This window comes from Stegostoma tigrinum, chromosome 17 (genome assembly GCF_030684315.1).
Source record: "Stegostoma tigrinum isolate sSteTig4 chromosome 17, sSteTig4.hap1, whole genome shotgun sequence".
Taxonomy (NCBI): Eukaryota; Metazoa; Chordata; class Chondrichthyes; order Orectolobiformes; family Stegostomatidae; genus Stegostoma; species Stegostoma tigrinum.
In genome coordinates, this window is record NC_081370.1 from 52,201,232 (window position 1) to 52,227,318 (window position 26,087).

Below are 26,087 nucleotides of genomic sequence, written 5' to 3' on the forward strand. Positions count from 1 at the left end.
CATCATTTACGATGGTAGGATTCAAACTCATGACACTAGCACGTTGGACTTATGTTCTGGATTACTAGCTTAGTAACAGTATGGTTGCAGCACAAGATCCTGAGCAGGAAGCCATTGTTGGTGATTCTCTAGCTTTGGATCGATAAGAATGAAGCCTGATGAGCATAGTCCCAACCTGCTGCAAGAAATGGGCAAACTCTGGAGGAAAATGACATGTTCAACCTTATGAAAAGCTTCAGACATTCTGAGAAGAGTGAGAGTGAGCATTTACTTCACCCATTGTCACATAGATTGTCATTTGTGACTTTGGTGAGAGTTGTTTTGGATTGACTGTAGAGCCCGAAGCCTGGTGGAGGGTTAAACCTTGGAATTGTAGAGGTGGGCATGTGGTTGGGAGGTGACAGCATGTTCCAGGATTTGAGAGGAAAGGGAGGTTAAAGTTGGGGTGACTGCTTGCAAGGTTGGAAGGTTTATTTGATCTTTCTTGTTGAGGAGATGGGGGGATGAAAGCAAATTTAAAGGAAGGGAGGTGAATAATACTTTAGAGGAGAGGACTGTATTAGGAAAGGAGCCAGGGAGGGAATTTGGATGTTTGACAATTTAGTCTGAATTAGATTGAGGGAAAAGGAGCAGGTCCTCTTATACAAGGTGAGCTCAGAGAAGAAATGAAGGGAGATAGGAGAAAAATTAGGGGAAAATCAGGGAAGTGCAGACGTTTCTGTATTCTTCCGCAGATGCTTTATGAGGTGTTGTGTTTCTCCTACTTTTTCGGCTTTTCTTTCAGATTTCCAGCATCTGCAGTTCTTGGTTTAATTTCTCCTTCACTGTGGTTTCAATAATCAACTTATTTCGATGCTAAGCCTCCTAGTCATGGTTTCCAAACTCTTCAAGGTTTGCTCCTATTCTGTCAAACCCCGGTAAAGTTTGATTTCGAGCAGATCACCGCTCATCTAATTTCCAGGGAGTATAGGCCTGTTCTACTCAACCTTTCATCATAGGAAATTTCTCTCATCCTCCAAAATTAATCTAGTAAGCTTTCACTGCACCACTTACAAGTCAAGCACATTTCTCCTTAGATAAGGAGATTAAAACCGTGTGGTACTTGTGGAAACACAGAAAATAGTAACAGGTGTAGTCCATTCACCCGTGAGCCTAGTCCACCATTCATTATGATCATGAATGATTATCCAACTCAGCAGTCTGTGGTTGCGTTCGCCCTATATTCTTTGATCCCTTTAGCCCCAAGTGCTATATCCAACTCCTTCTTAAAATCAAACAATGTTTTGTCCTTGATTGCTTTCCATGGGTGCAAATTCCACAGGCTCACCACCCTCTGGATGAAGAAATTTCTCCTTATCTCAATCCTAAATGGTTTACCCAATATTCTGAGACTGTGATTCCTTGTTCAGGATTCCTCCACCATTGGAAACATCCTTCTCTTATCTACCCTATGCAGGCCGGTTACAAGTTTATAGGTTTCTATTTGACTCCTTTTCATTCTTCTGAACTTCAATGTATACAATCGTAACCTATTCAACTTATCCTCATACTCCATGTGAGAGAGTAACAACAATGTTGAGACTTGCTATGTTCATATTCTAAGGTACAAATTCTCTTTATGTTGACATTATAAATCCAATTCTTAACCCTGATACAAAAATAGTTGACTGACATTTTCATGGATTTACAATACTATCATCAGAATAATTGAGGTAGTTTTAGCACTGTACTGGGGCAAGTGGGGCAAGGGGAATTTACCTTATTTGATAAAATAAAACTAGTAATAATGCAGAAGCGGACATTTTCACATTTTGCACTGCATTCTTTTCCATGGTCGAATAAAATGTAAAACAGACTGTTGCTGGAAAACTCTAAAACCACTGTGCTCAGTCACTTTCCTTCAAACATATTCACTGCTTTTCAACGTTATCTGTTCATGAAGTTATGGAGGTAAATTTGAAGTACCCTATGCATGAAATAGTTAAATTCATGGGCACATTCTTCCTCCTAAGTTTTTGCCAGGAGACCCCCCCCCCAGCCCCCACCATCACCCACCCCCAGCTCCACTCTCTACCTTCCTGCCCTTACAACAATCTGGAGTAGAAATCGCCAACATATTCTTAGGGTTCAAGTTATCTGTTTCCCCCCACAAGGATGATGAATGCCTAAACATATCTCGGGAGTCTTCTCTCTGCCAAGGTAAACAATACCACACTTTCAAATTGACCACTGCTGCACCCCTCAACTCCTGTCTTGTCTGAACTGAAGTGCTTTAAGCTTGCTGGTTGAATGCATGTGCAGATGTATGATCACCAGCACTGAACTGTCAGAGAAATATTGAAGATTAGAGAAGAGCTGAGAGGACTTTAATGGTTAACAAAAAAAAAATTCACAGTTTGTGGTTGTGCAAATACTAATGTGAAGCTGAATTAATGTAGGCCAGGTGGTCCCACGCCCTAAGCCAAATACAGAATGGAACATGTTAGGCAGCAACTTCCATGTGGCTTTACCCAAAGTTTAGCATGAAAGTGAAATGATTGGCAGCAGCTGGGAGATTGCTAAGAAGAAATCTGAATTTCCTTGCATGGTGTAGACCCAGTCCTTGGGTATTAAGGGTCTGGACTGAAATGTCATTACAACATGCAGTACTGTAATGACGTCACATTAACCTCAAACATGGCTGGATTGGAAGGTAGCTTCAGTATCTGACTCAGTGATATTTGCAGAAATGGGCACTATTCATATTGGCACTAAGTTAAAAGAAAAACAGATCCCAGTTCATTTTGTACGATGTGTCTGCATGCCAAATCCTCAGTTCTTGTGGTTCTGCAAGAACGTTTCAGCTTTAAAGCCAGACACAGTATCTAGTGTAGTATAACTGATGGCTCAACATTTGAAGAAAGGCTTAGATTTCCCAAACTTATGTGAATACTGCTGAGCATTTCTTCTTAAAAAAATGCCCTCTCACTGTTTTTGAACATTGACGAATTGAACCTCATACGCCACAATTCCATTCAGGACAATGATTGACAACCCCAGGCAATGAAAGTGTTAGTGTGGACCATGATTCCCAACAATCAATATGCCTGCATTGTCCAAGTCTTCATAATTGCAAGCTGGTACTTTAATAAAGCTATGAAGTAAATTTTACTCTTAGGGCATGCAGTAAAATTTATTTGCAAAAATAAATGTCGTGAAATGTAGAAATCCAGATAGACACTTATCCTAAGACATCATAGGATTATTCAAGAACTTGTGACAATGTCACAGAATTTTTGAAGGCATCAGCAACAAACTTGGTAATGCATGGCTGGAACAAGTTTATTTTGAATGACATTTTTTCAGTATATTATAACTGAATGTGTCCCTTTATCTTGTAGCTCCCCATCTTGAATTAATAGCTGAAGCTCAACTTCCAATCAGAACCTTGTTTGGCTTATGCCCTGTTGAAATTCCTATTTAGTCGAGTCCTGGGAACACAAAAGTCTCCCAAAAGTTTGGAATTTAAACATTAAGAGTAAATGCTCTGTTAACATTTAAGTTAAGATCAGATATGTTTACAAAATTGTTTGAGAGGTCCAAATGGCACCAACAACTTTGCCAAACAGAATTGACCCTGCATTGGATTAATGGAAAATTGTCACTCTGCAAATCTAATAATGCAAAGCCCGTACTACTTGAATTAATACTAAGCTACAAAACAATTAGATATCAACTACAACTCGGTCTAAAAGAATTGCTTTTTCTGGGAGTTTTCACTCGTTTTATCCAGTGATAACTGGTCAAGCCCAAACTCTAAATTTGGTCTCTGATTAAAGTCACTGCAACATTAACTAGCATTATTGCATTGTGCTGAATCAACAGCTATGATGAAATACAGTTTTCCCAATTTGCAGGGTGTCAAACTGGGATGGTGCAAAACTATCCCCCCCGCCCCCACCAATGAATCTTGGTGTATTTCTAGTCGCTGGCCTCTGTATTTAAAGAATGTACTATCACCAAAAAAAGTGGGTTTTCTTTAGACCAATGCAGCAGCTCCAGCTTAATGGAAGCCAAAATGTCGAGTCTCACCAGACATAAGAACAAAATAGAATGAAACTAGATTCTGCTTTGGTGTCTTTCTAAATTAGGAAAGTAAAACTTTGGAGCAGGATGAAGCCACTCATTCCTTCAAGCCTGCTCTACTATTCAATAAGATCATGGCTGATCTGGTTGAGGTCTCACTCCACTCTTCTGTTTGCTGTCCCATAACCCTTAACTTTGTTGTCAATCAAAAATCTATCTAATCTTGCTTTGAATAAATTCAACAACACAGCCACCACAACTTTCTGGGGAAGAGAATTTCACAGGGGAAAAAAACTGTTCAAGAGAACAAAAAATATCCTCAGCTCTGTCTTTAAAATCAAACTCTTCATTCTTAAACTGGTTCCAGAGTTTTAGTCTCCTCCACAAGAGGATACATCCTGCCAGTATCCACTTAATCAAGTTTTGCCTGGATTTTATAATTTTTAATAGGTCACCACTCAGTTTTCTAAATTCCAATGAATACAGGCTTAGTCTATCCATGTTTCCTCATTAAATCATCCCCTCATCCTAAAAATGAATTAAGTGAATTTATTTCTTTTATCAAATAAGAAGACTAAATTGTACACAGAACTCCAGATGCAGTTTCACAATGTCCTGCACAGCTGCAGTAAAACATTACTACATTTATATCTTCTGCTTCCCTTGCAAGAAAAATCAACAGTCCATTTGATTTAATTAATCACTTGCTTTACCTGGATACTAACATCAGGTGTCCTGGTATGTGAATCACAGATTCCACTATAGCTCAGAGTCCTGCAATCTCTTTCCACATAAAAAATACACTGTCTTTCTGTTCCCGCCAAAGTGGCCAAGTTCACATCTTCCCACATTATGCTCCATCGAACAATTCTTTGCCCACTTACTCACTCCATCTATATCACTTTGCAGACTCTCGACTGTTTCCTAGCAATTTACTTACCTACGTAGTTTGATGTCATTTGACATTTGAACGTGATTTGCACTTCACAAGTATATAGTCAGTGCAAAGATAAATTTGCTTCATACCAATATTGAATTTGGACAGTTAATGAACCCTTACAATGCCAATTTGCATTGTGCATCAGTTTACGCTATATGTTATCAAGGTTAAGCAGTACAAGACTATGGCTTGCAAGGAGTCTTGTAGCCTCATTTTGCCATTGGTATGTTGCAACTCAGAATTGAGGATGTATTTTTGGTGCAACATGCACGAATGTCACAGTATCAACTAAAGGGAGGTGGTGGCTTAGTGGTAAGTGTCACTGGGCTAGTAATCCTCTGGATATGTGTTCAAATCCTGTCAAGGCAAATGGTGAAAATTGTATTTCAAAGTAAAAATTAACACTGAACTGATGGCAACCATTGTTGCAACTGTAACCCATATGGTTTGCTGAGGCTCTTTGGAGAAGGAAATCTGCTGCCCTTACCTGGTCTGACCTACATGTAACATTAGATTCCTACTGCACTCTGAGATGACTGAGCAAGCCACTCAGGTCAAAGGGTAATTACAGATAGGCAACAAATGCTGGCTCAACCACATTCCATGAGTGAATAAAAATGTTATTTTTGACAAGAGTAGGACCATACAATAGAAGCTGATTCATCAGAATGTCTCAATTGTACTCCCTGCAGTTTTCTTTGAAATAATTTGATTAAAAATGCAGGCCATGCGCTCAAATTATTTAAGTTTGTTCATTCTGCATTCTTTGCCTGAGGTGGGTGGGAAGCATTTGGTTATGCTGAGTAAATTCATAGTTGAAAGTTAAGGCTGATCTATGTCGGGAAGGTTTTGCTACATTAGGACAGGATAGCACAGATGTTTGAATTTTGGATGGTTTGCTGGTTCAGGATGACCACTCCTTGCTCTCTCAGACCCTGGTGTGTTCTTGCGTTCAGAGACGGCCTCACAGATTTCATATTTATTTGTGCCAGCTGCAGTGATCCTTGGGGAGCTTCTCCTGGGACTCAGGGTCAATACCAATTTTCCTTAAAAGAAGCCTTCAGAGCATCCTTTAAGTGCAGCCTTTGACCGTCATTCCAGTTCCCCAAAGAATGATATGCCTTAGTGAGTGATTGTCAGACATTCTGGCCCCATGATCAACCCTTCAATAAGTCATCTACTGCAGAAAAGGCTGCACTGATGAAGAAGGTCTCGGAAAAATCCAGCATTGTTTAAATACAATTTGAATCTGCAATCAGGGCCTGACCTAAAATTGAAATGAAATGGAACCTAATACCAACTCAGTTCAGGTTCCAATACAAATTTTCAGGGAAAGTTGATCCCATTTTGCATTAATATGAAACAAACAGCATAAATGCACATTTAAGCAACTGTTCACAATAATTAATCAAAATTCTCACACAATGATTTATGATAGGACAGCACATGGTAATATTATTCTGTCATAGAATATTCCACGATGAAGGATTTTTGATGAACTCAAAATGTTAAACTCCTTTGTCCTATGAGACACCAATTGCAAAAGTTGTATTCACAAACAGTTTAAGATCTGCAGTTCAGAGTTGGACCACAAATTGCTGGGGTTAATCCGTCAAACCCGGAGATCACATCTACTTGCCAGAGTGCGTGCTCACACACCCCGAGTAGGTCTTCTGCTGAATTGCAGTAGTATCTCCAGCACAAAAAAGTGAAGGTAGCTGAACCAGTGCAAAAGAGCAGGGAATTTTAAATTCAAGTTGTATCAAATGCAGCTTAAATTGTCTTATTTCACACAAGGCGTGTTACCTACAAAACGGGTCACACCCTAAACTGAAATAATAACAGTAGGAAGCTTTCAATGTTTGAGGTCATTAATGGAGCTTGTTTTTGTTTTGCCTTTGAGCAGAGAGACACTAATAGTTCATTATATAAATTTTCCATAATATTTTAAAATACAATATGTACTAAAATTGACAAATGGATATTGAAGAAACTAGACAACAGGGTTTGTCAATTACAGTTATTAAACATCATGTTACTCACAAATGGAAGCCTAAACACAATAAAATGCTTTTTTTTGGCGTAAACCATTTTCAACAGTATGGATAAACTGCAAAAACTGATTGTTCTTAAATATATAATTTTCATTAAAGTCGAGAAAAACCTTACATTCTATTATGCTGATTCATTGAAGATTTTATTACAAATGTAAATTTCGGGGAAAATTAAACTACACCCTCGCTTAAGAAAAACAACTTGTGATTTGCAGCCAGTTTTCTGGTGAAATTCTAATCCCCCGTCTTCAGAGTTGCCACATGAAGTGTGCATGTATGAGACAATTATTGCAGCTGCGTTGGGTGAGCAACGGACCCAGCTGCATGACAATGGCATGCTTCAAAGTCGGTAATAATTGGGTAAAAAATAGGACACTCTCAGAGTTTCAACAAATCTAACTATACTTCGGCTAGGTAGAAGTTAGCTGAAAAATTATACATAAAACAGTTGCGCTCTTGGGCCGCTGATAAATGAAAAGCTTTTGCAGCTTCAGTTGCAGTCTGCAAATTTAGCATATACTGTTCTGTTATCAACACTGATCATGAAATGTACCAATTCATCTGAATACTGTATATTTAAATACAATCTTGTCTTTTATTGCTAGAATCAGCCCAACCTCTTTAAATATATTGCCCAGTTACATAAATTGGGAACTGATATTTCTAAATTGTTGATATTTTTTATGCAAATCGATCTGTTGCCAAATACCCATGTGGTACAAATCTGTAGAAAACAAAATCATGTTAAAATATTCTGGAAGATTGGCTCTTTGTAAATAGCTAAACATTCTACGCTGGTTTCGTGCCAAACAGATCAATAATGGAGAAGCTGCGCATTTTTGGATATTTTAATCCAGATATTTGTCAGTCTAATTTTCCTGGATAATGTGATAGCAATTTTCTGTCTAATGAACTGCAGCATTTTACAATCAGGTCCAATCTTCAAGTACATTTTTTTACTTCAGTCTGAATATTCAGAGTAATGAGTAGTTTAAAATGAAAACCAGCGGAGCCAATGCAATGATGGAGCAACTTTGTGAAAATAAATTCACACCATGGTAAAAGATGCAAAGATGTGATTCCATATTTCATTGGGGATTTTAAAACTACAGTGTCTCTGGTGTTAGGATAAAACAGCAATGCACAGACGACGTATGTTTTTGATTATGTAGGTCGGGGTGTTTCTAAATCTGAAATCGTTTCCTGAACTCCACAAGGATTTTCTTTTGTCAAATGCGCAGGCTTTCTTATCATATTACTTTAATCTTACTCATCTTTTTTCCACTAAATAACTGTCGAAAGCGTAAAAGAAAACGTAAGAGACTCGGAATTAGGATATAGAGTTTATATTTTGGATATCATTTCCAAAAGTAGGCTTCACTTCAATCAAATGCATTAGCAGTCCTCAAGCTGCAAATACTTAAACTTTTCAAGATGCCTCTGGTCTGATTGACAGTCAGGGGCTAGCTTTGGTGCAGATAGAATAAAGAGTCATATCGCCTCACGTAGCAAGCATTTTATCGAGTATGTTGGAACAGGTGGGCTGACAGGCATGTGCAGAGTAGAGGGGCTATTTTGGAAACATCGTCTACAATTGGAGAAAGGATCTAAATAGCAAATCCCACTGAGATGCCTGAAGATCGAGATTAGCAAATTCTTCAGCTATAAACCGAAAGAATCAAAAGCGAGAAAAGCCGTCTACGTTTTCAGTTTAAGCGTGGTTAAAGTAATTGGAGTTCAATAAATACCTGCTAATAACCTTGATGGTATGTATGTTAATTCAGTGCGGAGATTGAAAGAAATAGGGGTAATAGAAATGAGCTAAATTGAGACTGATGATGAACACTATTACCTCATGAACGATGTTTACTTTTCCAGAAATATGGGTAAAGTAGTTTATGGGTAAAACAATTTATTGCTGGAGAATATAAAAACTAGTCGACGGCTTGTCGAATTTACAATGATGTACGACCTAACGCTTTAAACGAAAACGCATGCCTTAGTTCATTCGATCACAAGTCGCTGGTTTATTTCAGAGCTCCTCTAATCGCTCATCCCACCATCTCATAAATGTTTAAAACAAATAAGCAACAGTTGACCAATTCAATTTGTTTTCTCAACACTCAATCTCATGACTAAAATCAAACTTATTGTGAGACGTTTTATTTCGTAGGTGCATAACATTTGATAAAGAAATCTGACAGTTTGTTGTCGGTCACTGTTGCATGGCTAGCCCCATCTGCTTTTCTCTGCTGTTCAGCATCTGCGGTTTCAAGACTATCCGCAGTTAGCCACCAATGTATCAAAGGAAACTACATCTAAGTAAACTAGCATCCAAGTAAATGCTGCTGTTGAACTGTCACTCCCTCCATTGCATTGCATACTTAAAATCTGACCTGAAAGAAATTAATTTTACATTAGGAACAAAAGGCAAATGCAGAGGGAATGGCGAGGAATGCAAAAAAAAAGCCTTCAAACAAATTGCATTCCTTCGTGGTTGTCTGGCTGCACTTTACTCCCCTGCAAAGGCCCCATTTTTTTTTCAGAGAAATGCTAGATTAATAACCCTGAGCTATGCTGGTCGACATATCTTCATTTAATATTTTTGTATGTGTTATAATAATTCTATTGACTTCTGAAGTTCCCCCTTCATACCCCAAATCAGATAAATTCAGACTTTCTGGACAACCAGCATCTGAAAATAAAAGAAAAACAGGGGCACATGGAGCTAAGTAATCTTGAAAAGACTGATCATAATTGCCCAACGAGGCAAAGGCTGCGTCCGTTAGAAGTAAATTAATGATTTAAAAAAAAGGAACACGTGAAAAGTAGAGGCATAGTTTGAATGTGCATAGCGATGGGTAAGAGTTGCTGACAGAACAGGTGGGATGGACTACTTCCTGTCTTGCTCATTACACTATTCAAGGGTATGTTTACAAATGGAATCTACAGGCTCGGGAACGTTTTTAGTTGTAAACCTTTGCTGCTTCTTCCACTCTTAATGCTCTGACAAAGGAAATGTGTTGCAGCAAGCTGTAACATTAAACAAATGACTCAGTGTTGTCAGAATAAGATACATCAAACAGTAGGTCTGACAACACAAATTAGTCGGAAAAGTGATTAGCACAAGAATAGCCAAAAGAATATAGTTAGAATGTTCTAGTTACCAGGGAAATTATAACTCATTTGTACTGTTGTTGATCAATTTTATGGCTTCACATTTTCTAGTTTCCCAATTGATTTCCAAAAGAGGCTCAACAATTTCAGTTTGAAACTAATGTGAATTCTAGTATAAATGTTGACAAAAGCTCAAGTGAAACATTCAACATGATGGCAAATTAGTACATTTTAATTAGCTATGAACAAGATTATTTAAAATCAGGGAACGAAGGTTGTCATAGAGTTCAGTTATGATCTGATTGAATAGCACTAACAGTCATCAAAGCTAAAGTGGCCTACTCTTGTTCCAATGTAAACCTTTTCAGGGCTTTCAGAAGCCTGTAAGAACCTCCTCTTCCACATTCCCAAAATATTGCTTTTTTTTGTCTGGTGATATACCACCAAGACCACTTCCTGTTCTGCATCCATATTGCATAAACTGGTTCCATTTTGTTAAAGTTACAAGATGCAGTGCTTTGGAAAAACTTCTTTCTCATTTTAGCCCCATTTCTCAAAACCAGTCCAGACTTTACAGATTAAACCTTTTATATTCAGCTGAGTTTGGGAGTCTTGTATGCATAGAACAAATTCAGACAAAATGTCATTTAAAAAATAAATTGTACTTGTGGTTCATCTTTACAGTTTAAATGAAGGAGCATTACAAGGTCAGAGTGGAAGGACTTAGCCAGCCCTATATTTCTGTCCACAGTTATAAGAGATGAACAGACGACTAGTCAATTCGCTAATGCTGATTGTTTACCTATTTCTGAAGCCTTGACATCATGATCAAGTATGAAACTCCTGATTAACCAACCTGCCTCTTAAAAGAAATGTCAAGTACTTTACAGAAAACAAAATTCACATAGAGTCACTAAATTAATACCTTAAGCTATATGTCTTCATAAAGGGTGCCCCAGTTTCCTCCCATAGTCCAAAGATGTGCAGGTTAGTTGGATTGGCTGTGCTAATTTCCCATGGAAAATGTAAAGCTTTAGGGATAGGGCAGGTGATGGTCTGGGTAGGATGCTCTTCCAAGGGTTGGAATGAACTCAGTGGGCAAATGGCCTGCCTTCACACTGTATGGATTCTAAGAATAATTTTCAAAACATGAAATAAAAACATTTCCAATACAATATGCCTGATCAGTTGCTTATGCATATAAGCGAGTGCTGGAATAGGTCGTTCGACTCCTCAAAACTTCCTCCACTATTTAATAAGATCATGGCTGATTTTATTGGTAATTTAAATCCACATTCCACATTTTCCCCCCAGTAATATTTCAACCCTTGCTTAGCAAGAATCTATCCATTTCTGCCTTTAAAATGTGCTTTCAATGCCTTTTCAGGAAGGCAGTCCCATAGTTTCACTCCGGAGCAAATTTTTTTTTAACCTTGTCTGTATTAAATTGGCAACCCCTGATTTTTAAATATTGACACACAGTTGTAGATTCTCCCATAAGAGGAAATATCCACTCTACGTCTTTTCAGTCAAGCCTCCGAAGATCATCTGGTTCAATCAATTCACCTCTCACTTCTAAACTCCAGTGCATATAGGCCCAACTTGCTCAACCTTTCCTCATAAGGTAACATACCCATTCCAGATGTCTGAACTGTTTCCACTTCTTTTCTGAATCACAGAATTGTTCCATTGCAGGAGGAGGTCATTCCAAGCATTATGCCTATACTTATTCTGTCACCAAATCCCAATCTTCTGCCTTTGCCTCATAGCCGTGCACACTATCCAAATAATCATCGAACAATCTTCTTCAAATAAGGTGACTAGTACTCTACAGAGTACTTAAAATGTGGTCTCTTCTGTACCTCAAATAACTGAAGCATAGCCTCCTTACTTTCACATTCAATTCCACTCACAATAAATTATTACATTCCATTTGTTTTCCTAATCACTTGCTGTGCCTGCATCCTAGTCTTTTATAATTCATGTGCTAAGTCATCCATGTACCTCTGAATAACGCTGCTCTGCAATTTATCATTGTTTACTTTTTTGTATTCTTTCTGCCAAAATGGAAAATTTCACATTATAGTTCAGTTGTCAGATCTTTGCCCATCCACTTAACTTATCATGCCCCTCTTTAGGCTCTTCCATCCTCTTCAAAATTTACTTTCATACCTGTGTCATCTTGCAAGTTTGGCAACTATACTTTGTGCGTTCATCCAAATCATTGATATAAATTGTAAACAGTCCCAGCAATGATCCCTTTGGCACATCATTTGTTTCATCTTGCTAACCAGAAAAAATACCCAGATACACGTCCTCTGCTTCTTGTTGGCTGGCCAATCTTCCATTAATGCCAACGTACTACCTCCTTCATGGTGAACTCTTATTTTCCACAATAATCTTTTGATGTGGAACTTTATCTAACACTTTCCGGAAATAAAGTACTCTATATCAACCAGTTCCCCTTTCCCAAGAGCACATGTTACTTCCTCAAAGAATTTGAACATACTGGTTAAATATGATTTCACTATGTCAACATAATTTTAACTTTAACAAATTACCTTGAATTTTAAGCTTCCTGCTAGAATTTCTCTAATATAATTTCTTATGATAGCTATAGTGTCCTTTCTGTCTCCAATCATTTTTGAATAAAGGAGTTACATTCACTATCTGCTAATCTAATAGGACTGCTCACGAGTCTAATTAGTTTTGGAGAAACAAAACCAATGCATTAGCAATTCCACCAAATACTTCTCTTATGATTCCAGGATGCCCCTGTCAGCATCCGGGTATTTGTCAGCTTCACTTGATTGTAATTTTTCTGAGTTACTTACCCCTTCAATTTCCTGATTTATCGTTGCCTCTGGGATGTTCATTGTCACCTCTACAGTGAATACTGCTGGAGAGTACTCGTTAATTCATCTGCCATGTCTTTATATTTCACTATCAACTTTCCAAATTCACTTTCGTTTGGAACAATACTCACTTTGTCAACTTTTCTATATGATGTTTAGTAAAAATCTTACTACTTACTTTTATATTTCTAGGCAAACTTTTCTTGTACTGTAATTTTTCCCTCCTTTTAAAGTTCTTAGCAATTCTTTCTGTCCAATCTTCTGACCAGCACAATTATATGCTTTTAAATTAAATTTGATGCCTCTGTTAACATTTCTATTTAAACATGGAAAACGGGTCTGTCCTTTTTCTTTCTCGTTAGAATGTACGTACTCTCTGACTTTTTTCAAAGTATCGCCTTAAATGCCAACCACTGGATCTGATTAGATTAGATTCCCTGCAGTGTGGAAACAGGCCCTTTGGCCCAACAAGTCCACACCGCCCCTTGGAGCATCCCACCCAGACCCATCCACCTATAATGCACACACCTCTGAACACTATGGGCAATATAGCATGGCCGATCCACCTAGCCAGCACATCTTTGGGCTGTGGGAGGAAACCAGAGCACCCTGAGGAAACCCATGCAGACACGGGGAGAATGTGCAAACTCTGCACAGATAGTTGCCCGAGGCTGGAATTGAACCCGGGTCATTGGCGCTGTGAGGCTGCAGTGCTAACAACTGAGCCACCATGCCATCCTAATTAATCTCTATTGATTAAATCCTTCACCTAACTTGTTAGGTCACTTGAACTAGCTCTTCTTTTATACATCCATAATTGCCATTATTGAAGCTCAAAAAGTAATTTCAGACCCACTCCTTTCAAATGGAATGTAAAATTAAATCATATTATCATTGCTCCTACCTAAAAGCCCACCTTCACTTTGAGTTTATTACTTAATCCTGTCTCATTGCACAATACCAGGTCTGATATAGCCTGCTCTCTGTTTGGCTCCAAAATTTGTTATTCTAAGAAAAAATCCCATTCTACAAACTCACCATCTGATTTTTCCAAGTTAGAAGGAGATTAAAATTTCCCACAATTATGCTTATGCTTCACATTATTATGTGGTTAGGGACAGAAGTCTATATACACTCACAGTTGCTTTTATCATTTCTCATCTCTGTACAAATCATGTCTATATGCTGATGATAACACAGTGTGGAGCTGGAAGAACACAGCAGGCCAGCATTTTCAGAGGAGCAGGAACGCTGACGTTTCAGGTTGGGACCTTTCTTCAGAAATGGGGAGGGGAAAGGGAGCTTGAAAATAAATAGAGGGGCAGTGGGGCTGTGAATGTAGGCAGGATGGTGATAGCTAAATGCAGGAGTGGTGGGGATTGGTTAGTGGGATGGGTGGAACGGATAGTGGGAGGGAAGATTGAAAGGTTGTGTCAGGTCAAGGAGGCAGGGATGAGAGGGAGGGTTGGACATAGGATGAGGTCGGGCGTGGGGAGATTTTAAAACTGGTGAATTCCATGTTTAGGGCATTCGGCTGTAGGCTCCCGAAGCAGAATATGAGGTGTTGCTCCTCCAGTTTGCGGGTGGTGTCATTGTGACCACTGGAGGAGACCCACGATGGACGTGTCACCCAGGCAGTGGGAGGAGGAGTTAAAATGGACACCACCCCTCACCTCCATTCAAGGTCCAAAACAAACCTTTCATATCAGACAGGAGTTCACTTCTACAAACGACAACTTGGTCTACTGTATCCATTGCTCTTGTTGTGGCCTTCTGTACATCGGTGAGAGCAAGTATAGACTCAGAGACTGTTTCGTAGACAATCTGCATTGTGTGTGACAAACAACACCTTCCAGTCACCAACCATTTTAACTCTTCCTCCAACTCCCTGAGGTGACATGTCCATCCTGGGTCTCCTCCAGTGTCACAGTGAGACCACCTGCAAAGTAGAGAGGCAGCACCTCATATTCCACCTTGGGAGACTACAGCCCGATGTCTTAAACATGGAATTCACCAGTTTTAAAATCTCCCCATCCCTGGCCTCATCCAATGTTCAACCCTCCCTCTCATCCCACAGACCAATCCCCACCACTCTGTACCTGCATTCACCTATCACCATCCCACTGACCTCCCCTAGCCCTACCCCTCTATTTATTTCCCAGCTTTCTCCCCTCTCCCCCACCCCACTGCCCCCCACACCCATTTCTGGAGAAGAGTCCTGACCCAAAACATCAACTTGCCCGGTCCTCTGATGCTGCCTGGCCTGCTGTGTACCTCCAGCTCCAACACTGTTATCTCGGACTCCAGCATCTGCAATTATTGCTCTCATTCCTATATGCTGAACTTGGGTCATCCTTCTTGTTGTGGTAGTACTGTCATGCAGATACTGGAGTTCTGAAGCAAAATCAGAAATTGTTCACCAGTATACTGGCCCTTGTACAATTCAGATGGAGAACATCCCAATGATACAGATCCTACTTTCCCCAGAATGGTGCCAGTGCCGTACAAACCAGAACACATTTCTCTCTTATGAGTTTTTGTACCACACCTCCATTTCTAATCTGATTTGAGCTATGCCAATTTTCACGTGATTCAGAGTTTATCACCTTTTTGTGGTTCTGCTTCTTAAGTTTGGTGCCTAACTACTTACATTATACTGAACCTGCATTTTTTAAATTAAGAGTTTAATCTTGACCATGAAACCATTGTCAGTAGTTGGAAAAATCTACCTGGTTCACTAATGTCCACTGAGGAAGGAAACTGCTGTCCTTGTCTGATCTGGCCTACATGTGACTCCTGACCACAATGTGATTGAGTCTTAACTGCCCTCTGGGCAATAAACGCTGGCATAGCAAGTGATGCTCACATCCCATGAACAAATAAAAATAAACTGGACCACACTAACTGGATCTCCTTTCCACTGCAAGTCCCTTCTTGTTCAAGGGGATATGGACGTTGTTGGCAAGGCCAGATCTTGTGGATCCATTAATAATAATCTGTTGAGAAACTGGTGCTCAACTACCTTTTTCAACCTCTGCATTACACATTGTGAAGATATCCCCACAGAACCTTACCAGTATAGCAGTTCCAGGAGTTTGACCAAGTGATGAAGAACCAGATCTGGAATATATGCAATTTCAGACTGCAGCAATGAAGTTGACCAAACAGCCCTTTCTGATCAATTCAAGGGCAGTTAAGGATGGGCAATAAATGCTGGCCTCACCGCCTCCCCTGTCTCATGAAAGAGTAAACGGGAAGAAGCAGCATACATATAGTTCAGATTTGCAAATGCATCATATTGTCACTTTATTTTCAGATGCTTGGCATGTACCCTAGAACTTTGGTAATGGTGAACAAAAAACATACGTGGGGCCATGCGTTTACAGTGTGGTGGAATATAATTCTGCTATTGTTGATGGCCAATGGACACTCACCTTTGTGTTACTTTATCGCTGCTGAATTACTCCCAGTTGGCACTGTGATAATACTACACAACATGATGGACTTATCACAAATGTGTGGAGGTCATTTTCACCAATATCCTAAGACTAATGCATCTGCAATGGTTAACTTGCTGAGAATAAGACTGTAGTTTTCACTTTATTTGGTTTTGCAACTTCTGTCACAGGCTCAGTCCATTCGCTAGGTCCTCCAAGGCTTGACCAGCTCAAAGTAGTGTTAATGAGCTGTTCCTAATGATCGATAAGAGTGTCTCTCACTCAGGGTACATTGTGTCCTTATCTGAATGTAATTATATAAAATGTACACAATATTTGTTTTTCAATACTGTTAGACGTTTACACTTGCATAGTGTCCACAAACTTTTATAATAAGTGGAATACTTTGCAGTGGAAATATTGGAAATTGACTGTGATCCAAACTAACAGTAGACTGAACAATTAGTTTTGAAAAGTGATTAAAGTGTATGAAAATAAAGCACTTGGAAAACTAACGAGAGGCATGAGAATATTAAACATGTTGATTAAAATTTAATACATTCATTTTTCTTCCAGATACAAAACCCATCTTGGATTGGTAATAATGGTGCCTCCTCTCCTGTGCCAGCTTGTGTTGTGCCCTGTGAAACGGTAACATCCTGCATGTCCCCACATGCACATGCACATGCTCCAGGTGGGGTGTCTGACTTCCTGGGTGTTTCTGCCCCTGGCAGCCATGTGGGACAGACACATATGGGTGGTCTCTTTGGCACCACTGGGCTCGGAGCTGCCATCAACGCATTTGACATCAGTAACGAACCAGATCGAAAATCGTCCAGCATTGCAGCCTTAAGAATGAAAGCCAAAGAGCACAGCGCTGCCATATCTTGGGCCACATGACCGATATAACAGTACATATTCAAACACTGAAAATAGTACAATATTACACAATGCTGGACTAAGGACATAACGCAACATGGAGATTTATAAGCAGCACTTTTTCTATTATAGGTTGGTAGGATTAGAAATGAGGTTTACACCATCTTCAAAATATTTACACTGTACCCCTCACTGTACAAGAGCCACATTGAAAAATACTCAAAATCCAAAGTTTCATTTGAAGTTGATATCCTTAGATTTCAGGCAAGCTTGTAAAAGTCGACAGTAAAATGGCAACTTAAAACCAGATACGTAGTTAGAATCCATCAAGGTTCATAAGAAATTGCAGAGTTCTGTGTAATATTGGTGTATGGTTGCAGTCATCACTGACCATAAAATTTGAAGATTAAAAAAAAGCTTATTGTATAGAACAGCTTGTAAATTAATTCAAATAGCTCACCAGCCAAATAGATTAACGAGACTGTTCTGATGAAATCATAAGAAAAGTTAAACACATCTGGGCTCCAATACCTGTTAGGATGCAAAAACATAAATCCTATGGCATATAGTTTTGAATTATTTCAATTGACTGCATTTATTGTGAATGCCACCATTAGGTGGCACAGTGCCTGCACATGGGAAGTTTTATAAAGCAGAAATTGACACCCCCTCTGAGAACGAAAACCTAAACAACGAAAGAAGAGCACCTCGCCGTATAATCTGTTAAAAGGTGTGAAAAGGGGTGTAACCTGCCTTTCAGTCACTTCTAATGGTTCAATCAAATAAATCCTTGATACTCACGTTACAATCAACAAGTAACAATTTATTTAACTAATGCTAACATTGGACAAATTAACTAAACTATTAACGAACCAAACAAATCTATTCTAACTACTCACTATTTCTGAATAATGCAAGATTCTAATAGTATGCTCTTCCTATAAATACAATTCACACTTACATAGCAAAATGGAATTTAAGTCTCTTGAAATTACAGCATGTTACATCTTCTGGAATGTTCTGTGCTTTCTCCGTCTACTCTTCTGTCAGGAATCTTAGCTAGATGTGCTGTGGTACTGTTAAGAATAGATGGTGCTTTCTCTAAGAGCCGAGAGCTGTTATCTCCAGCAGATAGCAGTTAGCTCTGCCAATTTTCCAACTTCCGCCTTCTTTAATACCCCTAATTATCAATCCATTTCTCACAATTGGATTGGTCCTAAGTTGTCAAAACCATCAGATTCAAATTTGATAGGTTTTTGGTATCTAAGCACCTGGTTCAAATTGATTGGCTAAATTCAAAATGCTGTTGTCTTGGTAGAAATGCTGCTTGGCCTGCTAATGCAATGGCCTTTTGATACAAATGTTTCAATTTGGGTCCTCTCCGTACTTAAAAATTTTCAAGCTGCTCACAAGCATAGAAGAAGCACAATCTTTTAAGAAGACCATGCCATGCTTCCCCTCCGCCCCCCCAGCATTTTACAAACACCAATATTTTATCAACACCAAATTCTAATGCCCTGCCTCCCAATCCACAAATACGCTACGTAACTTCACAACAGAAGAAACATAGACTTACAGTACCACATCACTGCAAACTTCATGTGTTTTTTGTTAAAAGTTATTTTCTTGAGGTTTGTAACTGACATGACGCATTTCTGGAGCAGCCTGGTCCAGCCGCTCCTTCTGCCCAGACAAAACTCAATGACTGTGGATTCGATAAACAAGTGAATGTCCATTTCCAGCACAACACTTGTACACTACCCTCCACGGTGGTACGTAATGGTCAGGCAGTGAGGTGGCGGACAGCTATTCTGTCGGAGACAGTAGTCTCCACCTTGCCTCAGCTTTCCGGTCTCCGTGTCTCCAGATGCCTCCTGCAATAACAATGGAGGGTGTCAAAACCCATGTGCAGGTGAAATGTAGTGATGTCTACATTGCATGCACAGATGCTTCCTGTTCCCATTTATAACCAGGTGTCATCATACCTTGCTTCTGTATATATATGAGGGGGCCATTTTGGTATTCCGAGTAATTACTTCAATTCCAATTAGATACTGAAAACCATGGCAACATCTTTCAATTTTAGTAAATGTATCGATTTATTCTAATTTTGTAATCAAGTTTTTCTTAAGGTTTCTGTATACAAATTATAACTAAGTTTTGTTTTGTTTTTGCCAAATTACTTTGTTTTCAATTATATTGGCTACAGGGTTTTGTAAAAGCCCCATATCGGTTGTGGCTTAGAGACTAATTGGCTCCTTTGCCCTACTGCCACAACGGATCTATAAGGACATTTTCTTTCAGTAGAATATTTTTATTAAAGTAAACTGGATATCAAGTTCAAATCAATTTTTAAGTAATTAATCTTTTAACAAAATATTTACTTGACCTTCAACATCAAAACCTGTGTCTAGTCCTGGGCACTGACCTATAGTAGCAACAGTAGTTTAAGACCTTGCAAAGTTTACACAATTTAAAAAAAGACAAGTTAAGAAAATGTCTTACAAATAAAAAAAAATTGTGTTATTGCTAACTATACCAAAAGTGAGATGTTATACCGTTTTAAATGTCATTATCTTTTGCAACAATCACGCCCATTGCTATTACTTATACTACTGAAGTAGAAGGTTGAAGTTCAGAGTAATATATCTGTTTGGGTGTGTTGTGTACTTTTGCCGAGAAGAAATCTCGAGAATATTACTGTTATAATTTGTTGTAAAATATTTTACTCCTTTAGCTTTAATTGCCTTGTTTTAAATATAATTGTAGGAAAGGGTGCAATTAGATTACATTCAATAAAAAAAGTTACTGCATCCAAAGTAGTGTTCATCATTACTGTGAGAATCTAACAGACTCATTATTTGCCTCTGTTGTACTGTTTTATGAGTAAGTTATTGCACTTGGAACAATGATTTGCATAGATGTAATTTCTTAGGAAACTGTAACAGAGTGGGTCAGAATGGTATGTATTGTTTTGACAGGTATAACCAATAACTCAATAAAGAATCTGTCTTTTTCCTACTGAAGAAAAAACTATTTTCTTTTCAAGGAATGGTGATGAAACATGATCTTGATAGCGCTGAAGTCTTTCATTAATTGGAGTGGACAAAAATACCAACACTGCCCTTCTGAACTGCTGACATAGTACAGAAAGGATTACAGAACTTATATTAACAACAGGTGTCAGAAGATGTACATCAGTAACTCTGAGTGTAGTGACTTACAAAATCAGACCATTCCAAAGAAAGTTGAACACAACAGTGTACCTATTAATATTCCTTCTATATTCTAAAAATTTTAATAAAAATTTCAACAATGTACATCTTAATAATTCAAGCATTATTGATTTTATAATTAAGATACTGTACAAATTTGTCCAAAATGCTGCTAACAGCATTGAGCACAAGAGTGAAAACAAAATCGTTTTGTGTTATTCCATGGTTCACAAATTAAGAGAAGTCAATATCCTGTCAACACATTAGGGGTTGAGCCACAAACTGTGCCAGTTGTGACATTAATGTAAAATAACATCTCAGTTGGATTACACTGAAAAATATTTACAGATTTGTAATCACTTAGTAAGTACATTTATGAGTTGGTCCGATTAAGACAGGACATATTGGGTGTGATATAAAGTGAATTTATTTAATAAATGACTTGCAAGTGGCCATCTAATGAGTTCCATTTAACCGTACTGTTCAGTTATGAAATACACAGCAGTATGCAATAATTAACTGACAGATAACATTTGCAAATAAAGTACAATGACATTAAATCAAACAATACAATTAGAAGTTGATAAGAGGTCGTATATAGGTGATGGATTTTGCTACTTTGATGCAAGGATTGCAGGAAAATATCAATGGCAATGGATGAGCCATATGCTTTGCAAAACCTGAAATACGATTTTAAGGCTCAATGTGGTTCACTTGTTTCATATATCCATGCAATTTCCACTTAAAATAACTGAAATGACTAAATCTAATAAAAGCAAAATACTGCCGATGTTAGAAATGTGAACTTAAAACAGAAAGCACTGGAGAAACTCTGCAGGTCCGGCAGCATCGGTGCAGAGAACAATACAGAGTTAATGATTCAAGTCCAATACGATTTCTTCAGAACAGTTCAGTTACAACCATTTGACCAATTTCATCTCACCCAGCCACCCAGCAAAAAGCTTACCTTATTCCCTATCGAAACTATCTTATTCAGAAGTCATTTCAATTATTAATCATTCTGTGTGGAGAGAATTCTAATTTCAAAGCTATCTTTATCCTTTAATGTAACCCAATGCCTTTTTGTCCCAAAATAAAAACAGAATATGACTGAAATCCTCAGAAAGGTAGGCAGCATCTATGGAGTGTGAAATGGAATTAACATTTCAAGTTAATGGCCTCAATTTGAATCCTCAGGACTGGAAAGTCTTGGAGAAAAGGGGTAGTGGAATGAGAGAACTAATGGGAATGTCCGATGAAGTTGGAAGGCAGAAGTAATTTGCTCCAAGTTGTGAGCCAGCACTTGAGAGAAAACTGCAAATTTTGGATTAAACAAACTATGAAGAACATTTCTTCGTTTAACAGTTGTGATGTCTAAAAATATTTTACAGCCATATTTGTATAGTACGCTCAATGCATTCTGCTGCAAAATGCTTTCATCACGCTTGTTTTTGTAGGATTCTTGGATTCCATTCAAATCCAAAATATGAGATTTTTGATCAGAGTATTGGACCAACCTGTTAAAAACAAAAGCTGTACCATCCCCACTCCAATGGGATGACTGCAGTTATGCAAAAAGCCTTTTGTTATAATGGCCAGCTGACAATCCTGAACATGGACAACAAAGGTCAGCACACCATATCAGTTGGGTGGGGGAAGATTCATCAATTCAGTTTTCAGTAGGAATCAGCTGATAGAAACAAGAACTCTGGATGATTGTTCCTTTCCCCAGTCAAAACAACAACAATGTCAAAGTCATTCAGTTGGCTTAGTCAGCCACTGGTAGTTTAGTACACAACAGAAATCAAAACCGAAACCAATTGACTCAGGTGCCTTGGTGCCTTACCAGATCCACTGGCTCATCAGGGAAGCTTTATAAGTCAATCAATTGCACTGTATAGAATGTATGCATAAGGGGTTGTGAATTTCTACACTAAGCAGTTCAATCTTATGGCAATTCAGCCACCTCCTCATATACATTCTGATAGTAAAAGAATAAGGGAGTTAAAGTGCTTAAACCACAGCATGAAATCCAGTTTTTTCAAAACTTAATTGACAAATAACCACTGTTCTTCAACTTAGAGAAGAGGAGTTCGAACAACTAAGTATATAACATGATTTCAAAGAGTTGCAGCAGAATAAAAGGGCATTAAAAACAGATTCTTAATATTTGGTTTGACAAGGAGTCCATTTTTGTTACAATTCTGGATCAAATTCCCATAAATGCAATTAGTTTTGTAATCATAGAACTTGTAAACAGTGTCAGCAACTTTGTAAATATTTGTATCTCTGAGCCAACATTTCTCTCTCAACCGCTGCCACCTAAAAACAGATGGAACGTTCCTGTGTAGAAAAGCAGTTTTATTTTCCAACGTAAGTAACTACACTTAGAAGAATTACTTTTCAAAGTACTCTGGTGTCAATGTAGGGGAGATGTATAAATCTAAGTTCTTTTTATGTTAGAAAAAATCAAGAATTGCTCAAGGTTTACTAAAAACGTACACAACTCATGATAGCAAATCATAGCTGCTTCAAACTCGACCAGCATTTTCTTCTACATTGTTGCTGTCCAACATTCAATACATCATCACTACATAGTTATGCATTTACTTGTATTACTGATCACTAATGGTGGGAAAATATGAAAACACAAACGACTGACAAATAGTTGTCTGATGCAGAAATAGCAATACACAGAGCTGATATAAAACATCAAAACTTGAGCACCAGTGTGATTCCAACAATTCGATCCCTGTAATGCATGATTCCGATGCCATTGTTTCTGTTTTCTTTCAATGAGTTATATTCATTAATTGTCTCAGAAGCATTTTGTGCCAACCAGTCCAGTGATGGTAGCACAATGCACCCTGATATTATGCGACAACTCTGAAGCAAAACAAATGAAACTCACACCTTTTCTGGCTTCTTGTGATGGACTTCATCTCAGAAACTACCACAGAATACACTCCTGGGATTAGCCTATTAACAGTTGGATTTTGCAGGGTTAAAATGGAATAAAGCAGCTGCTGGAAAATATTACACAGTATAAAAGGCTCTATAAATCATGAACAATCTTGGTTTCTAACAATGATATCTATCATGATCATCAATTAAAAAAACAAACATTATAATCACAGTGCTATTCAATAGGCAGCTCTTTGGAAGAAAGTATTAGTTTTCAAAAATGTGCAAAAGCCTTCACCAATCTAAAGTTGCTATATTATCTCAGGAAGATTGAATTACAACAGATGTCTAACGTATCTTTCGAATTTGATAAAATTCCTCATTTGACTGTGTGGTACAATTCAGTATTGTCAGTATCTTAAATTTTGTTAAGGTGCTTTTATTGCATATAGGGGCTTCCTATAGAAGAGGCTTCATGCGATTTCCTAAATCCTACAAGCAAAACTAATTTATGTTCTAACCGCAGCAGCCTAGGAAATATACTACCGATACATTTTCCAGGCAACTAGTCTAGTGAATCCCAAACATTTTTATCTCTGACTTGCAGCCAGCTGTGCAAAGCCCATGCTTTGAGAATCCTAGGACTTTCATCTTGTAAAATATCAGAATGCCTTTTCTGCATCTAAGTCAGAATCAGGCTCTGCTGGCTAATTTTTAATCTTTTTTTCCCTCCCATCTCAGAACAATGATTCATCCCCAACTATGGTTGCATGGATGAAAGCAGTCTCCCAGCAACTCTCAAACACTGGTTCATGAATTGATTTGGGTTATGGAAGGGGGTGAGAAGGGAATAGCAGGTGAAAAGTGGGGAAGAAACAAAAAACAATTAATCATGGCCCCTACTCACTCAATGTTCAATGGCTGTGCATTTCAACTTGGACCTCTGACTGGGAGAAGCAGCTTTACCTGAATTTTTGAACCCATGCCATAATTTAACAACTTTAAAAAACTCTTTCTGCACGCCACTCATTGACCCCATCCACCAATATCCTCAAGCTCCATTTTGACAGCAACATTGTTTGTCTACCTCACAAGCACACTGTATAGTGTGTGACTTACTGAACCACTGGAGAACATAAACTACTCTTTTTAACAAGACAGCAATCATTAAGTTCCCTACCTAATATGGGCTAAATACATCATGTAAAATATATTAACTCAGCATCCCTAATAAAACAATACTCTCAAAAACTATTAGTGCGTACTGCTACCGTGAGGAAATAAAAGATAGGTATTAAAAGTAAGGGATTATCATCATCAGCAATAATTAATGAGGACACATGAGCACGAGATTATTTTTAGCAGAACATTGCAATTACAATGTTGAATATTTGCAGTTTAGATTGAAAATATTTCATTGTGTTCCATCTGCAGGTAAGTTCACTTCAAGTATTACTGAATGCTATACCAGGGAATAACCAATTAAGACAAACAAAAAGACAACAAACATGCAGTTTATGACTGTAGGTAGGCACACTGCAAATGGAGCAGTCAGTACATGGTCCAACTTTGGCAAGTTGGGAAACATAATTGTCACAAATCCTTTTGATGTTAATCCAATGAGAGATGAGGTTTTCCATATATTGTCATTGTGAAGAGTTGTATTTGAGTTTGTAATCTTCAATAATCTTCATAACACACAACACATTTTTGTTTGAAAAAGAAAATAATTCTCTGTCATGACGGGCTATTTGGTAACATTTATACTAAAAAAAAAGTCACAGAGTTCTCTGCATTACATCTCTTAAAGTTATAATCTTCAAAAACGAGGCAGAAGAAAACTGTGAATTGCTGACAATGGTTTCAAATCACGCAGTGATTGGTCCATGCAGAAACAACATCTTACAGAACAAGGATGGTGTCCTCAAAAGGGTCACAATTTTGAATGCCAGCATTTCATAAACTGCCAATGTTGGGAAAACTCTTCAACTTCTCTGGGAAGTCATCCTTGTACAAAACTGGATCGGCTCGATGTTCCACCACCTTCAGTGGCATGATCCCAAATACAGATGCAAATTTATTGATGCATTCTGACCTGCAATTATATTCCCATGGTTTTAAATATGTACTTAATGATATCTAATAAAACACTGTCAGAACAACATCTGCAAAACTAGAAATCATCACAAAACCATTACTGTAGTCCATAAAATTGAAAGCATTTTTTAAATTCATAACATTGGGATGTTTTAAGAAGTTAAGAGGACAGCATGGGAATATTAATGTTTTGAAAAGATGTCAAAAAAGACAAATGCTCACAGGTCTTTAATTGAATGAATGCATTCAGGTTTTTGTAAGTTATTTTAGAGTGGTTTTAAAGTCATATTTTATCTTCCATTAAAGCTTGTGGTAAAGTAAGATGAAATTCAATTGCTAATGGTGTTAATGTCTTTAAAGCACTCACAACAGAATATAGAAGCTGCAACAAGGACAATTCTCCAGTACTTCTAATGGTGAAATAAAATAAAACTGGAGTCTCAGTCTCCAACACAGTCCCTACAATTCTATTGCACTCACAATACATTTTGAATCACTTTGATGCATATCTGCTATTCTTAACT

General features: G+C 38.1%; 2 protein-coding genes across 3 annotated transcripts in view; one reads left to right on the forward strand and one right to left on the reverse strand.

Annotated features, from left to right (window-relative positions):
- alx4a (ALX homeobox 4a) overlaps positions 1-20,659 on the forward strand; it is a 48,254-nt gene extending 27,595 nt beyond the window's left edge. The window contains exon 4 of the mRNA XM_048545192.2: positions 17,045-20,659. Within this exon, the coding sequence (XP_048401149.2) occupies positions 17,045-17,368 (324 nt within the window). The 3' untranslated portion in view covers positions 17,369-20,659. The remainder of the gene's footprint in view (positions 1-17,044) is intronic.
- The window catches only part of ext2 (exostosin glycosyltransferase 2), a 185,665-nt gene continuing 180,201 nt past the window's right edge, over positions 20,624-26,087 (reverse strand). For both annotated transcript variants that reach the window (XM_048545190.2, XM_048545191.2), the window contains one exon: positions 20,624-25,561. In XM_048545190.2, the coding sequence (XP_048401147.1) occupies positions 25,423-25,561 (139 nt within the window). In that variant the 3' untranslated portion in view covers positions 20,624-25,422. The remainder of the gene's footprint in view (positions 25,562-26,087) is intronic.